The sequence below is a fragment of the Thamnophis elegans genome, chromosome Z, assembly GCF_009769535.1.
Source record: "Thamnophis elegans isolate rThaEle1 chromosome Z, rThaEle1.pri, whole genome shotgun sequence".
NCBI classification, from domain to species: domain Eukaryota; kingdom Metazoa; phylum Chordata; class Lepidosauria; order Squamata; family Colubridae; genus Thamnophis; species Thamnophis elegans.
In genome coordinates this window covers 51651975-51668397 of record NC_045558.1, presented here as the reverse complement: position 1 = coordinate 51668397, position 16423 = coordinate 51651975, and the positions used below count along the sequence as shown (strand labels likewise).

The following is a 16423-nucleotide window of genomic DNA, read 5'->3' as shown; positions in this document are numbered from 1 at the left end:
TTCAGGAATTGGGGCGTAGCAACCAATCAACAAGGGGCTTGCATTTCAGCCTGATGAGACAAAGCTCCTTGTTGATTGGATGCTGTTGCTGCCTTAATCCCTGAAGCAGGAGACTTTTTCTACTGCCAGAGGCCTACTGGCCTCAACTCAAAATCTTTTACTCAGAAGCTGGCAAAAAATGTTTTCCTTAAGAGTTCATGTTCTTACAGCTTCACCATTATCTGAATAAAACAGCTTCTCTACCAGTGGATCAGCCTCTTCTGGAGCTTTGGAGATCTTCAAAAAGTAAATAATCCGTGGGAAATGGGGTGGAGAAGAGTAAGTGGAATCTGGGACACTAGCAAAGCAGGCCCAATCTGTGAGGACTTGGAGGGGCAGGATGGGTGGGTGGGTGGAAGCTATTGTGAAGACCCCAGGAGAGCATGAGGTATCTCAGTGGATTGAGGCGGCCTTGGATGGCCTGCTGCAGCATGAGGGCCTATATGCTCTTCCCCACTCTGAGATACCTCATGTGCATTTAATGACCTGTGCATTTGATTAACAAATGCATTAGGGAAAGCAGGGAGTGATCATGTTCATTTAACATGATTCAATCAAATGAATCATTGGGTTACAAATGTAATTGGCAGGCTCTATTATATTCATAAGTGGATTACCTGTATGAGAGTGATGGAAGGTCTCAGGGAAGTCCTGCCTTAGCACTTGGCCATCACAGATGCTCCCCCCCAAGTCTCATGCTATGCCCACATCCCCTGCACATGCCCCACCTCCGGTCCTCTGAGGTCGATTGCAACCCTGATGCGGCCCTCAATTAAATCAAGTTTGACACCCCTGGTTTACAGCATTGTTTCAAATTAAATGAAATCTGAATTTTCAACAAATTAAAATACTTCTGTTAATACTTAATTTATTCATAAAACAGTGTCCTAATTAAAATGTGACCATTATACAAGTGGTACTCTACCACTTACCATGTAGAAGTAGGATAAACAGCAGCAAATGGTCCAGAAAACAGATCCAGTTTTCACTGACTTCACCTAAGAAAGTTGTCCGAGTTTTAATTATAACAGAAAAGACAAATCATGCAAATATAAAATATTCTATTTGAATGTTTTTTAGAATTTACCATTTTTGCTAGATCAGAAAAAGACCTTATAAAATCAACTGATCATGCAACAAAAATATTTGAACTGTATCTTAAAGATATGTATTCATTCATTTTATTTTGAAAGGAAAAGCAATGGAATAGAAAACCTGTTATTAGCTATATTTATTTCTACTGATTATTAGAACAAATTGAAACTATTGTGCATATTCAAATTTTAAGAAGTGTAAGCAGAATGTATATAATAGTACTTACCCACAAATAATATGTGAACTGCAGTGCAAATATAGCTATCCCTTCATTGTCAAAAGATCCTGCAACTGATCGTGATATGTAACCTGGTACAATAGCAATGAAACAGGCAGCTAGAAGCCCTGCACCCTGGTTCCACAATTCTCTGGTAAGCAGGAAAGTAGAAATTGATGTAAGGCCACTAAAAACTGGTGCAAGGAACACACATACATCTCTTATGTGGACAGTTATATTCAGCATATTCAAAATCCAATGTATAAGGCCAGCTGTCACCATCAGTCCTGGGTACACCTATAAAAGGATGAAAAAACATTTAATTACTCTGTTTCTAAAAAATAAGACCTCTCCCAAAATAAACCCTAGCACGATTTTTTATTTGTGCCTAATATAAGTCCCACTCCCAAAATAAGTCCTACTTAAGTGCCTGCACAGCTGGCCACCTTCCACTTCTGTCTGATTGCTGCTGACATGAGGTGAGATGAAGGGGGTGGAGCTGCCCCACACACCCCATACTGGCTTACCTCAGGGTCCTCACATCCAGGCCATCCAAGCCCCAATACCTGCCTTGCAGCGATAGCACCCATGTGCAGTAGGAGCCCACGTGTCCACTGGCCCACTTCTACTTGCTTGTGGCCACAGTGGAGGGGGCTGAGTGGTTGGCTGCGGCCTTGAAGCAAGGCAGGTGTTGGGGTGTGGTTGGCCTGGCTATTGGGGCCCTGAGGTAAGCCAATGTGGGATACGTGGGATAGCTCCACTCCTTCTGTCTTGTGGTAAAGGCACTGGCATGCTGCATGGCCTCCTGCCCCGCCATGAGCAAGCAGAAGTGGGACTGCTGTACATTGGGGGGGGGGGAATAAGACAATCCCAAAAATAAGCCCTAGTGCTTATTTTGCCCCCCCCCAAAATAAGACCGGGTTTTATTTTCAGGGAAACACAGGTACATGCATAGTCACAATTGACAACAGGATTATACACATTATAAAAACATGAAACTCCTTTAAATAATTTTATCAACCCATGTATATAATTGAAATCAAACATATTGTTTAGAACTATAGCAAAATAATGTAAAGAGCATGACTCATTTTTTTTAAAGCTGTATTATTCTCAATATCAAGAACACAAGCCATGCTAACTTTATGTCTAGATTAAAGAAAATTGTCTATTAAGAAAACCTTTCCCCCAGTTTTTTCTATAAATATATTTAGAAATCCAAATGGGCATTAGCTAAATTCTAGATAAAAATATACAGAAAAAACTTAGCTGACTCAGCAGCAAAGAAAAGGTTAAGGATCTATGGAAAGTTAGATATTTCAACTGGCTGATGAAAATATCTCTGAAGTAAGAAGAGATGAGAGGAGCGCCCATTTATGTTCTGGATAGCTGCTCCTCATAAGCAAAGTAGAGTAAATGAGCTTCCTGTGATTGAATGAGACCTGTGGAGCCATGGGAATTATCAATGTCCCCTAACTGTTGCTGTGCGGCCTTTATGGACATATGATGGCAAAAACCTTACTTTCTGAAACACATTTGCATATTTATTTTGCAATTGGAGAAATTCCAAATGACAGAGAAGAACAAAGATTCTCAGTGAGTTGTGTTCTTTTTGAAATTAAAAAAGTCTCTTTAAACAATTTTAATTTAAAAGCAAAAAACAAGATTGTGATTCAAGAAAGTTTTAAATGAACAAGACAGTAATTTTACAAAACAAAATATTTTTTAATGAAAGTGCTTTTCAAAATCATAACATTAATTAGACAAAGAGATCAGGCCTTTATGTGAATGATTGTTTATTATTAAAGAAAGTAAATAATTGGTGGATTTCCCAAAATAAGATGACAAGGATAATAGGAGCCAAGCTGTATGAATAAAACTACAGAGAGATAACTGGGACAAAGTATTAAAAATAGAGAAAAGCAAAACGGACAAAAAGGAAAAGCCTTTCACTTTATTGTAGTAATTGACATATTTTCACTTTCTCATAATGGCAAACATAAGGAAAGTTGCAAGATTAGAAGGAGAAATTACAGGTAAGGGCATTTCACTAGATTTATTGCGGAGAATTTTTGAGGCATTTGGTTAAAAAATGACTGCACCAGTTGCCAAAAGTTTTAAAGCTTTTAAAAAGAAAGAAGGATGTGTCAGGGAAAAAAAGAAAGGATATGAAAGAAGTGAAGACAGAAGAATCGGTAGAAAATTGGCTGAAGATCTAAAGCAAATTATTGACAAAGTACAAGTTTTGGAAAGTAAGTGAGAAGTTATAAATAGATGGAAAACAATTTAGATTACTTGGCATTACTGGAATTGAGAGAAAAAATTATTTAATATTTACAGCAATTCAGAAGTACATAGAGAATATATAAGAGAAAAGATTATTAAACTAATTTCCTAGATTGGAAAAAAACCAAGACAGAAATTGATACAGTTTATAGGATTGATACATGAGTTGCAAATTAAGAAATGTTCCAAGAAATGTTGTTGATCACTCTGTTAGGAAGAAGAGCACAGACCAAGCATTACAGCAGCATTTTAATATTAAATTTATTATTGACAATACAGACATAATTGGACTTAAAGAAATTCCAGTTCTTTGGGAAATTACTAATTTCAAAAATATAGAACAGTAGAGAAAGTAAATTTGCCGAGCTTGCAAAATTACTAAGTTTTGCAAGAAAGACCTACAATTCTCCAGGTCAACTCAAGAACAAGTGACATTTCAAGAGTTAAAACGGCTCTTTATTTCTCAATCCCTCCTCTATCATACTGACCCCCCACAGCTTTGGAATGCAAACAAATGCACCAAATATGGCAATTTAGAGAAAGAGGGAGGAGGCAGTTATGTCCATGTGCATTTTGCTTGAGACATTCGGAATGAAATTATGACATCTATATATTGTATTGTATTGTATTTCTCTCTCTTTCCCTCCCTCCGATATGTATGTATGTATGTATGTATGTATGTATGTATGTATGTATGTATGTATGTATGTATGTATATAAAGTGCCTTTGTTGTGTGTGTGTGTGTATGTTCCAGCATAACTCTGGAGCAATTTCTACCAAACTTGATACACAGATGACTTACTCTCTGGAAAAAAATACTGCGGGGTGTCTGTTCTGTTAAGATACAGCCTGTTGTGACTTAAAATGGCTTCTACTGTACAGCAAGGTGGAATTGCCATGCTAATGGCTTTACAGTACAGGCTCACTCTGGTAAGGGGGAAAATACAACAGTAGAAATTACATTTGGTCCAGACATTTCCCTCCTATAAATAAATACTCAGGCAACGCTGGGTTATCAGCTAGTTATCAATAAAAAGCTTTTGGCAGTAAAATTGCCTTTCAACTATAAGGGCACCTGCCGGAAGCACCACCCCATTCTAGGCAAATATGTATAGACCCATTTTTTCCTTTGCTTTGACTTTTACATCTCATATGTTCCAACCTCCCAAAATAAACTTCCATATGCCCTCTCACATAAACTGGAGAATGAGATTCCTCAGTCACATCTCCCTTCCCATCCCCATGCAACACAACTGCAGCCAAGCAACTTTGAATCCTATAAATCAATATGCCAGGCAGTGTTGGTGAACCTTTTTGGCACCAAGTGCTGAAACGGGAATGTATATGCACATGTGCGTGCAAGAAATCAGAAGAGCCGCCTGGTGTGCATGTGTGCATGGAGACCAGCTGGACAATGTGCATGCACGACCGTAAATCAGAAGAGCAGCCATCCGGTGTGCATGTGTGTGCCGGAAAAACGATCTTCCGGTTTCTGGCATGTGCATGCGTATTGGCCACCTGGTCTTCTGTCTCACACGTGCATGTGAAAACCAGCTGGCTGATGCACATGTGCACACAGAAACTGGAAGATCATCTTCCTGGCACACACATACTCCCCAAGTGGACTTTCAGTTTCTGGCGCTCCCACAAGTGTAAAGAAGCAGGGGAGTACAGGGGAGGTTGTGCATGGGCATGCCCAGACCCATAATGTTACGTGTGCGACCTTGCACGCATGACCAGCACCCTCCCTCCCACTTTTGGCATGCTTTTTTCGCCCTCCCCAGGCTCCAGAGGCTTTCTAGGAGCCTGGGGAGAGCGAAAACATCCCACCCGGAGGTTTAAGGATGTTTCCCTAAAGCCTCCGAAGGGTGAAAAACAGCCCTACGGGCAAACCAGAAGTTTGGGAACAGTGATGTCCAGTTTGCCCATAGTGCCGTTTTTCAACCTCCGGAGCACAAAAAAACGGCCTAATGCGCAAACCAGAAGTCCGTTCCCAAACTTCCAGTTTGTGCGTTGGGTGGTTTTTCGGCCTTCAGAGAAGCTTCCGGAGGGCGAAAAATGGCAAAAAAAAAAAAAAAAAGGCCGAAGTCAGCTGGCCATCGCATGCATACACGGAGCTGACAAGGCAACTCTCCATTCCACTCCTTCCTGAGCCTACATGAAAGGGACTGCAATGACACTGAGCTGCCCACAAAGGATTCGGAACCACAAAAAGAAGCCAGTAACAGGCAGTGTGGAGAAAATGTTAAGGGGGCTTCAGCTGCACAGCTCTGCGGAGAGACTCATGTTTTCTTGGGGTGGAGAACAGGTTGTGCGACTGGGTTGACAGGAAGCTGCCGTGGGTTGCCAATACCTGCCATATGGTAGCAGTAGATTTATTGGCCAAACAAACCAATGCAATCTGTATTAACAGAGGGATACAATCAAGTTTAACTGAGGTACTAATGTCACTCTACAAAGCCTTAGTAAGACCACACCTAGAATACTATATCCAGTTTTGGTCACCACACTATAAAAAAAAAGTTGAGACACTAGAAAGTGCCCGGAAGATTAGCAACAAAAATGATTAGGTGACTGGAGGCTGAAACATATAAAGAATGGTTACAGAAACTGGGAATGGCTAGTCCAGTAAAGAGAAGGACTAGGGGAGACATAATGGCAATGTTCCAATATTTGAGGGGCTGCCACAGAGAGGAGGGGGTCAAGCTATTTTCCAAAGCACGATAAGGCCAGACAAGGAATAATGGATGGAAATTGAACAAGGAGAGATTCCACCTAAAAATAAGGGGAAACTTTCTAACAGTGAAAGTGATCAACCAATGGAACAGCTTGCATTCAGAGATTGTGGGAACTTCATCACTGGAAGCTTTTAAGAAGAGACTGGATTGCCATCTATCAGAAATGGTGTAGGGTCTCCTGCTTGGGTGAGAGGTTGGATTAGATGACTTACAAGGTCCCTTCCAACTCTGTTAATTTGTATTTATCTGGCAAAGCTAACAATTGGTTTCTAGAAGACTCTTTTAAACTACAAAGGAACTTAGTTGTACCATAAACTTGATACCAATCATCTAAAATGCAATCATGTGACTATGGGGGATTGTAGGATGGTATTTTGTGATGGCTGTGGATATTTTATTGATTATCACTGTGAAACTGCAAATTTAGTTGATATATGAAATTCTGCTGCTTCAAAATGTCTTGTTGGCAATTAACATTAGTTCTAGTGTGAATAAAGGCTAAAATTCTAGAAAAAAAGGAAGACAATATAAATGATATGCTATAATATTGAAGAAGCAATTTGACATGAGCGAGTACTGGTATTATACAATTAATTATTCTATAAACTTGCCTCATGAAGGAAAACAGAAAGTTATAAAACTGTGTTGTCATGGCATTCTAAAACCATTGATTTGAGCCTTTGTAAAAATAAATAAATAAATCTGTAAACCTACTATTCAAGAGGCTAAAAAAAATATGACAAAACCAATTACAAACAGCGGATAATTATAAAAATTATATAGGTAGTCCTTGATTTACAACCATTCATTTAGCAACTGGTCAAAGTTATAACACATTGAAAAAAGTAACCATGATTGGTTCTCATACTTACAACTGTTGCAACATCCTCATGATCACATGATCAAAATTTGGGTGTTTGGCAAATGGCATGTTTTTATAAGAGTAGCAGAAGCCCAGGGTCATGTGATTGCCAACTGTGACCTTCCTAGCTGGCTTTTGGCAAGCAAGATCAAAGGAGAAAGCAGGATTTGCTTAATGATCACATGATTCACTTAACTACAGTGATTCATTTAACAACTATAGCAGAAAAATCTGGTTCAACTCACTTAATAACCACTTTGCTTAGCAAGGGAAACTCTGATCCCAACTGAGGTTGTAAGTTGAAGACTATCTATTGCAGTGGCAAGTTTTTTTAAAAAAAGAATAAATTTCACCACATTAATTTTCCAGAAAGAAGATCCAATAATTGATTACTTTGTTCAAGGGCTTTACAGGAACTAGACTATCAAGTGCAGTAATAAACAATATTGGAGGTGAATATAATCCTGATATATTGGTAACCTGTAATTAGACAAATATATCTCCAAGAATCTTGCAAACTATTACTTCCTTGGTTACCAGAAAGCTGTCAAAGGTATGAAATGCAAGTTGACTACAGTTCTTGAAAGTTGCTTATTATAATGAGAGGTAATGGATAAAGTAGATTCTGAAGAAATGTTTCTTGACTGTAATCAAACATCTGCTTTACGATAGATTTTGATATGTTAAACATTAGATTGAAGTAAACAGTTGTGGTAGTTTATTCTACCATAGAAAAAATATGATGCTCTTGTTCAGAAAACATCCACTTATTATAGAAATATCAATAGCAACTAAAATAATTTTAGAAAAGGAATTATATTCCAGTGCCATCATTTCCATCCATGTTATTGTATTTTGGTGGGCACATATTCTGAAAAAGAGATGATAAAAAACCACAACTTGCTTGAATGTATGTATGTATGTATGTATGTATGTATGTATGTGCATATGTAAATGTTTGCAGATATATCCTCTACTTCTACTGTGATTTGTACAAGAATTCTTGAATATAGGGGTTCAATGGCTGTGTTCATAAAAACTTAGAAAATCCAAGTAGTTTCAATGGTTATCCGTTCTAACCTGGACCAATGTTTGTGGTTCTGAAGCACTCTGCCAGCCAAAACAGGCTGCGAAAATTGATGTATCTTTTAATGAGTTTCTATTTAGAAAATAATTTGAAACTTGATATAGACAAGTGATGCCTTTTTGTAAACATGTGCCAAAATTGTGTGCATGAGCATGCTCCACTCAAAATTGTGTGCACGTACATGCTCCACACCCACAATGCAATGTGCCCCATCCACCTGTGCATGTATGCATGACCCCCTCCCACATGCAGGAGGAGAGTTTTTGCCTTCCCCAGACTCTGGAGGCTTGGCTCTGTAGCCCCTCTGGAGGCCAGAAACATGCCTGTTTCTGAACTCCAGAGGCCCTCTGGAGGCCGGAAATACCTGCTGTTTTTTGCACCAGGAGGCGGAGTCCGGAGGAGGCCATTTTCGCTGTCCCAGAGGCTCAAGGAAAGCCTCTGAAGCCTGGGGAAGGCAAAAAATTGGACTTCTGGAAGTTTTGAAATTAGCATGTTTCCGGTTCCCGGAGGGCCAAGGGAGCCCTTTTTCACCGTCCCAGAAGCTCAAGGAAAGCCTCCAGAGCCTGGGGAGGGAGAAAAACAGGACTTCTGGAAGTTCGGAAAAGGGCATGTTTCTGGCCTCTGGAGCCCGAGAGGCCATTTTTGTCTTCCCAGAGGCTCGAGAAAAGCCTCCAGAGCCTGGGGAGGGTGAAAAATGGAACTTCCAGAACTCCCTTTCCAGGCTCCGGAGGCTTTCCTTGAGCCTCTGGGATGGCGAAAATGGCCTCTCCCAGGCTCCAGAGGCCCCCTTTCCTGAATCCTGGGGAGCGCAAAAAAGGCTTCTGGAAGGCCGAAAATCAGGTGGCCTACATGTGCCATCATGGATATAGACATTGTATTGGGTCCTGCTCAGTTTTGACGCAACTGTATTTATGGCATTATGCTGCTGCCAAATGATTTAGACACTATCTTTGGAGAAGAAAAAAAGAACAAATGTTAAATGAATTAAATGTGAAAAATTAGGTCAGCTTCCCGAGGCAGTCTCAAGGATTAGATATAATACTTATTTCAGTAGTTCAAAGCTTAGTATCTGGTTCTCCTTATCTGGATTTAGAAGCTATGCAGAGTTAAGCCTGGTTAATATTTGGGTGGAAATATGGGGAGAGGGGGATAACCCAATCTTGGAGGGTGCCTAGTTCTGGTTGGGAGATGCTTCTAAAGAGAAGGTAAAGAAGGCAAAGTGGGTTGTGGGGCTCCCGAGTGGCCCATTTTCAGCCTCCATGGCTTCCTTCAGCACTCTGACAGCCAGAAATGGGTGGTGGGGGGCTCGCAAGGCCTGTTTTCAGCCAGCAATGCTGTAGACGTCCATGGAGGTCGAAAATAGAACTCACGGAGGCCTCCCAGCGGCCCTTTTTTGGCCGGTAGTGCTCTAGAAGGCTGTGGAGGCTTGCAGAGCGCTTCAGGAGGCCATGGAGACTGAAAATGGACTGCAGGAATGCACATGGCCTATTTTGGCTGGCAGAGGCACTGTGGTCCAATCCTTTGATATTTCAAGCCTGGCCCCATAGGCCAGATCTAAACAGCCTGCGGGCCTTGAGTTTCACACCGTTGACCTACATGATCTATCTACAGGTTGTCCGAGACTTACAACCAGAATTGAGCCCAACATTTCTGCTGAGGTGGAACATGTGTTAAGTGAATTTTCCCCAATCTTACAACTTTCCTTGCCACAGTTGTTAAGTGAATCACTGAAATTGTTAAGTTGGTAACACAACTGTTAAGTGAATCTGGCTTCCCCACTGACTTTGTTTGTCAGATGGTTGCAAAAACTATTTATGTGACTCCAGGACACTGCAACTGTCATAAATATGAGTCAATTTCCAAGCATCTGAATTTTGATCACGTGATCATGGGGATGTTGCAAGTCATAAGGATTTTCAATCTTGTTATAACATTGAACTCTCACTAAATAAACTGTTCTAAATGAAGGACTACCTGTATCCGTCAGATTATATTAAGATATTTATCTGAATTCTCTGCAAAAAAAAATTCATAATATAAAAAAATGAAGAAATTTTTGAATATCATGAAATCCATAAAAGGATTCCTTTTATAGTATTGGAATTTTGTGAAATATGTTAGTGAAGTAGTGATTACTATTAGTATATGTAGTTTTCATTTTATGAATGTTCATAGTGTGGTGATTTCTGTGCATTTCTGACCACATATCTACAGAAAACTGAAATAAGATCATAAGCGCAGTCACAATTTCACTTGGTAACCACTTTGCTTAGAGACTGAGTTGGAAATCCCAACTGTGGTTGCTAAACAAGGATTATTTCTATATTACTATTCACTCTGAAAAATAGTATATTTCTTCCATTTGATATGATTGCTCTTTTCCATAGAGTGTGCAACTTTAACAGAAATGTATACTTAGTGTAAGGGTGGAAGGAACTTTTGCCTAAGTAGCCTGATCAACCAAATTAATCAACTCTGCTGTTTAGTGAGAGATGTTATAGATTTTTATACCAATGTATATATTTGACAGTAAATAAGAAATATCTACTATTCAAGCCTTTAAATGTTTGAAGTAATTTTATTATCCACATTGTAAGAATGTTGTACTATGAACTAATTTGATGTCTTAACAGATCTGATGGATAGTAACAAGAGAACTAGGAGGTGAGAGAATAATCTTTAACATTTTTATAATAAATTTAAAATTCATTTTAAAGGAATACTTGTTATGAAGAAATTTGAATCCATATCTGATTTAATTTTTAAAAAAATCAAAACTGAGTATCATATAAAATTCTTGACTGCAAATTAGAAATTGAAATAGTAATATAAAAAGTTTAAATAGAGTCCAGTTTGAAGAGATTTATGCCAAGAACTTGAATATTTTTTCTGATACTCACAGTTCCACCAACTATTCTTCCTAGTGGATACCATGCTCTTTCATCAAACCAATTTAAGAATTCATAAAATCCATGTGATGCAAGATGATGTGTTGATCTGTAGTTAAACCTAGAAAAAGTAGACCAGATGTTAAAAAACCCTACTAATTAACTGTCACTTCAGGTAAATGTTCAAATCTGTATAGTGCTCTTTGAGGAACTAATGCTTAGAATTTCTAATATTAAAATAAAATATGGCCAGTTGCTTTTTTCCAAGACTAGAAAGCAGGCAATGGCAAACCATTTCCAAAATCTTATCAAGAAAGCTTAGAAATCTTGCTCAGGCAGTTACCAGGATCAATTCAATTCAGACCAGAGTCAAAGGAAAAGAAAAGACAGTATTTATTAATATGAATCTCCCGAAACATACTCGGGCAGGATTTAACTGCCAAATTCCAAAGTGATTTCAACTAGAATTGTTCTAGAAGTTTGAAATACTGATTCTTATAGGACAAATGGACAGAAGATAATGAGCTTACAGAAGTAATTTAATGGCCTGCAACTTTAATGGAACTGCAACTAGTTGTGTAAACAAGAAAGGAACATAGGTTATAACATTAATTGGGACAAAGATTTCTGTCACTAAGCAACACAATTATCATTACTTAGCAATGGCAACCCTGACAGTCCCAGTTTCTGTTCAACCCCAAAGCATATAAGTTATCTGGGAAGAGAAGAAAGTCTAAGGCAATGAGCACGGGGTTGCCATGCAAATAAGATTTGGAGATCTTGGAAGGGCCATTGGAGGCCATATCTAGTTTGGCAGGTGGTGCTGCAAGTAGGTATGTTAGTGAAATCCTGGCCCAACAATAGCATAGTTCTGGCCTAATGACTGCAACTGAGACTACTGCAACCATCATCACTAAGTAATGCAGTCTTGCGAGGGCTCACAATGACCACTTTGCTTAGGAATAGAAATTCCAGTCCCAAGTAGGGTTGTTAAGTGAGGACCATCTATATAGCTTTTAAGAGAGAAGTGAAGACCACCTATATAGCTTTTAAGAGAGAATAAGTTCTACAACCCTGTATAAAACATCTATAACAACTTCAATATTTTTTCTCAAAATTACATCATCCATGATCAAGAGGACAGTTTAATCTGGATATGGTTTTATATTTATTATATCATCAAATTGGTCTTTGCATTCTTTCCCACAGCTGCCAAATTTGATGGGTGATTGGACTTCAGTTGCCAGAATCTGCTTTTGAGTCTTACTATAACACATTTAACTTGTATTTGAAGTTAAACGTCAAATTCCCAAGAAGCAACAAATTATTAATTGTAATGAGGATTCTGAAAAATGGCAATTTCCCGTTGCTGTACAAACTGACATACTCAAATCACAATAGTAAAAATATTAATTGGAGAAACCCACAAAAGGTATTTACCATTATGACCGTTTGCAGAAATGCTAAGTGCATCCTCCAACTATTGCTCCCCCACCCTAATCCGAAAGGCACTAGGTATGCTTTGCTATCCCTCCAGTTCTACCCACTCCTCTCCACCTCCAATTACCTTTTACTCGCTTTCCTTTTGAAGGACCCAGAAAGTAAGTCTTCTCTGTTGCTGGGCCATATGAAACAATTGAGACAAAATCCTGCCAATGTCCCTTTTATTGCTAGTCTTAGCTCTCCCAGTGTTAGTTCCACTAGCTTTATGCTAGCACAGCTAATGCTAGGGGAGCTAAATCTAACGGGGAAAGGAAAACCGTCAGGGTTTCTTCTCTTCAATTGTGCCACATTGCCCAGCAACAAAATGGACAGCTCACCTTATCTATCCTGACCTCTGAGTATCTTCGAAAGGTAAATATGCAGTTGTGACAGTGTGGGTATGAAGGAAGCCCAAAAGGCTCTGGGGACTTCTAGAAGCAGAGCACAGAGTATCTCAGGTAATAGGGAGAGGCCTTGGGAGGCCCAATGCAGTAGGTTTGTGCCTTGATTAGGCATCTCAGATTCTGTCCAAACCAAGGCAACTCATGCTCCACTTAACTTGTGTGTTGGTTCAACAAATGCATTGGAGACAGCAGGAAATAGGTGGGATGGTTAATAAGCTATTCATTTAATGACTATTCTATTACAGTATTGTGCAGGCTCCGTTACTCAAGGACTATCTTGCTCTTTTAACCTAATGTAATAAGCATTTAATATGCATAACTATCTATAGCATAATAATGTTAATGTAAGAGTTACCCTATTGTCTCAGAGAACATTAACTGCCTGTAAGAACAATACATTCTACAGTACATGACCGTTAGAAGTACAGTATTCATAATAATCTCTTCTGAATGAATCCAGGTCAGTTATATTACATATAAAAAGACATTTTTCTATTCTCTATTTACAAAATATTAGTGAAATGTGGATAATGGAGTAATTAAATGTTATATTATGTTAATTCCATTAATTTTACGTTTTAGGCAATAGCTAACTAGAAAATGGTCTATCAAGGAATCAATTTTAAATAGATGCTATCATCATCAGAGCTATTGTCTATCCACTGCAGGTTCAAGTCATTTCCGCATGTTTACAACCAATATGGTCCTGAGCTTTCTTTTGTCAATTGGGCCTGCAATATTTGCTGATGTCATCAATCCATTTTATTTTAGGTGTCTTTCGTGGATGTTTTTTTTTTTAATCAAATGGGATCAGTTCTATCACTGCTTTGGTCAACCTGTAATCATTTCTTCATCTATGTGACCAACCTATTTCCATTTCAATTCTTTTACTCTCTTGGTGAGATTGTATACTTTTGTTTGTTCTTTAATCCATGTGCAAGTCTTTCTATCTTATCTTGTAATGCCAAGCATGTCTCTTTCCAAATGCAACTCTTCCATGTCTTTATAGCTCTTCTGGGCCTTGTGAGAAGAGAACAACATTATCTACAAATAGGTGCCATTGATTTTTATTCCATCTTTTGCCCAGTCTAATTTTCAAAATACTTCTTCAAGGCAGGTTCAGAAAAGGATAGAAGATATTGCATTGCCTTGTCGTCCACCTCATTCTATGTTGATTTCCACTTTAAGATCATTAAGGCAAATTGTTGCCATTGTTTTTTTATATATTGATTGTAGTAAATTTATGTAAGCAGTATCTATGCCTTAGTTGAGCAATGTATTCATTATTGCTTGCTTGCTGGAATACTGAGTCAAACACTAGTTAATGAAGGCTACATACAGAGGTATGATGCACCCGTTGTGTCTTTCAGTGACTTGCTGAACAACAAATTGTACTGTAGCCACTTCTGAACCCTGCCTGCTCCTTTGGCTGTACATCATTTAATGTTCTCAATATTCTTTTTGCTATTATCTTGGTGAAAATCCTGTAGATGACTGAAAGAAGGCTTATTGGGTAATAGTTTTTAAATCATCTTGGGTACCTTTCTTGTATATAAGATTCACTTCACCATGCATTGGGTATTTTTTCTTTTCTGAGATATCTCTGTGGCCACCAACTTTCAGTATTTCAACTGTTGTTTCCTGAACCTTTGCCATTTTTCATTGATTTTATGGCAGGCTACTGCCTTTATTAGGATATTTGACATTTCCTCTTTTGTAAGTATTGTTACATTTAAGTGGTCTTGATCTCTGTATAGCTCTGAATAGTTTTCTAATTATTTCTAATATTTCCTGTCTAGTTCTACACACAAAATCATTCTCATGTTTTAATGCAAAAACCTTATTTCTTGTATTTATAAGTTTGCACTTTCTTCTACCCCTTGGTTTTACTCAATTGCCTTTTTCAAAAGCTTCATGCAAAACTGACGTGTTTCTTCTTGAATACATTTTCTTATCGTCTTGCAAAGTTCAACATACTCCAGTTTATTAGTGAATCTTATGGTATTTTTCACTGTCCATCATTTTTTAATTAAACCAATAATTTCATCAGAGATTTTTGATTGTACGTTTTTCTAGTGGTGGTGTTTTTAACTATTCAAGGATGCAAGGATGTTTTTAACTATTCATTCATTTTGGTCCATAATGTTCATCTTTTCCAAATCTTGCAATAGACTGAAGCGATTGATAGATTAATCTCAAAATTGCTGTTTTCCTCTAACAGCTTATCAGTCTGCATTTTGGTTTTTTGTGATGTCTATCATTTTCATATGTTCTTTTTATTTGTACTTTAGCTTGTACCATTCTATGGTAACTTCCAACGTAAAAACAATTGATGATAGTACAATTGCAGAATATGGTTTTCTCATTTGACATGATGTAATCAATTTCGCTTGCGTACTTACTTACATGGAAATGCAACAATCAATAAAGTTTCCATTACTGCTAAAGGCATGGAGAATTTAAAAAACAACAACAACAACAACAAAAAACAGATAAGACAATGGAACATCTTACTTTTAACAATTAACTGAATAATAGTTTTTACAAAACCAGCTACTTTCAAAATTGAATGAACTACTATTTTTAAACACGGAAGTTCATCTTCATAGGAATATGCTCCAGTTCAGGTTTAGTTTGCTCAATTACCTTAAATATATCCACGTGGCATTTAGAATTTTTTTTAATTCAATTAACCACAGATTACCTTATCTCTGAAACTGAAGTAGTTAACTTAATTTAAAAAGTCAATTTCAAAAACCATGGTTTGAAGTTATTTGCAATTTGCAAACCAGTTTAGTTCAGTTGCTGTTCAGAAAATTTATAAATCGATTAATCAAAATAGAAGATAATTCCTTTTTGTAACTATTATGTGATCATGATTTAGGACACATTCAAATGTAACTATTATGCAATAGCAATACAAAGGAATCAATAGGCATAGACTTCATCTAAAGAGCCGTGATGGTGCAGTGGTTAGAATGCAATACTGCAGGCTACCTCTGCTGACTGCCAGTAGTTTGGCAGTTCGAATCACACTGGCTCAAGGTTGACTCAGCTTTCCATCCTCCACAGGTTGATAAAATGAGGACCCAGATTGTTGGGGGCAATATGCTGACACTATAGACTGCTTAGAGAGGTCTATAAAGCACTGTGAACAGATATATACCGTATTTTTCAGACTATAAGACTCACCAAGATTTTGAAGAAATATATATATTTTTAAAAAATGTTTTTGCACTCTGCAGGCCTTCCAAATCCTCTGCACGCCTCATTTTTTGTGAAAAAAGGGCATGCAGAGAATTTGCGAGGCCTGCAAAATGCTCC

General features: G+C 38.1%; 1 protein-coding gene across 1 annotated transcript in view; it reads right to left on the bottom strand.

Moving 5' to 3' along the window:
* STT3B (STT3 oligosaccharyltransferase complex catalytic subunit B) overlaps positions 1-16423 on the bottom strand; it is a 75163-nt gene that overhangs the window by 52627 nt on the left and 6113 nt on the right. Inside the window, exons 2-4 of the mRNA XM_032237070.1 lie at positions 11226-11334; positions 1361-1648; positions 972-1037 (exon numbers count right to left, since the gene is read on the bottom strand). Of these exons, the coding sequence (XP_032092961.1) occupies positions 972-1037; positions 1361-1648; positions 11226-11334 (463 nt within the window). The remainder of the gene's footprint in view (positions 1-971; positions 1038-1360; positions 1649-11225; positions 11335-16423) is intronic.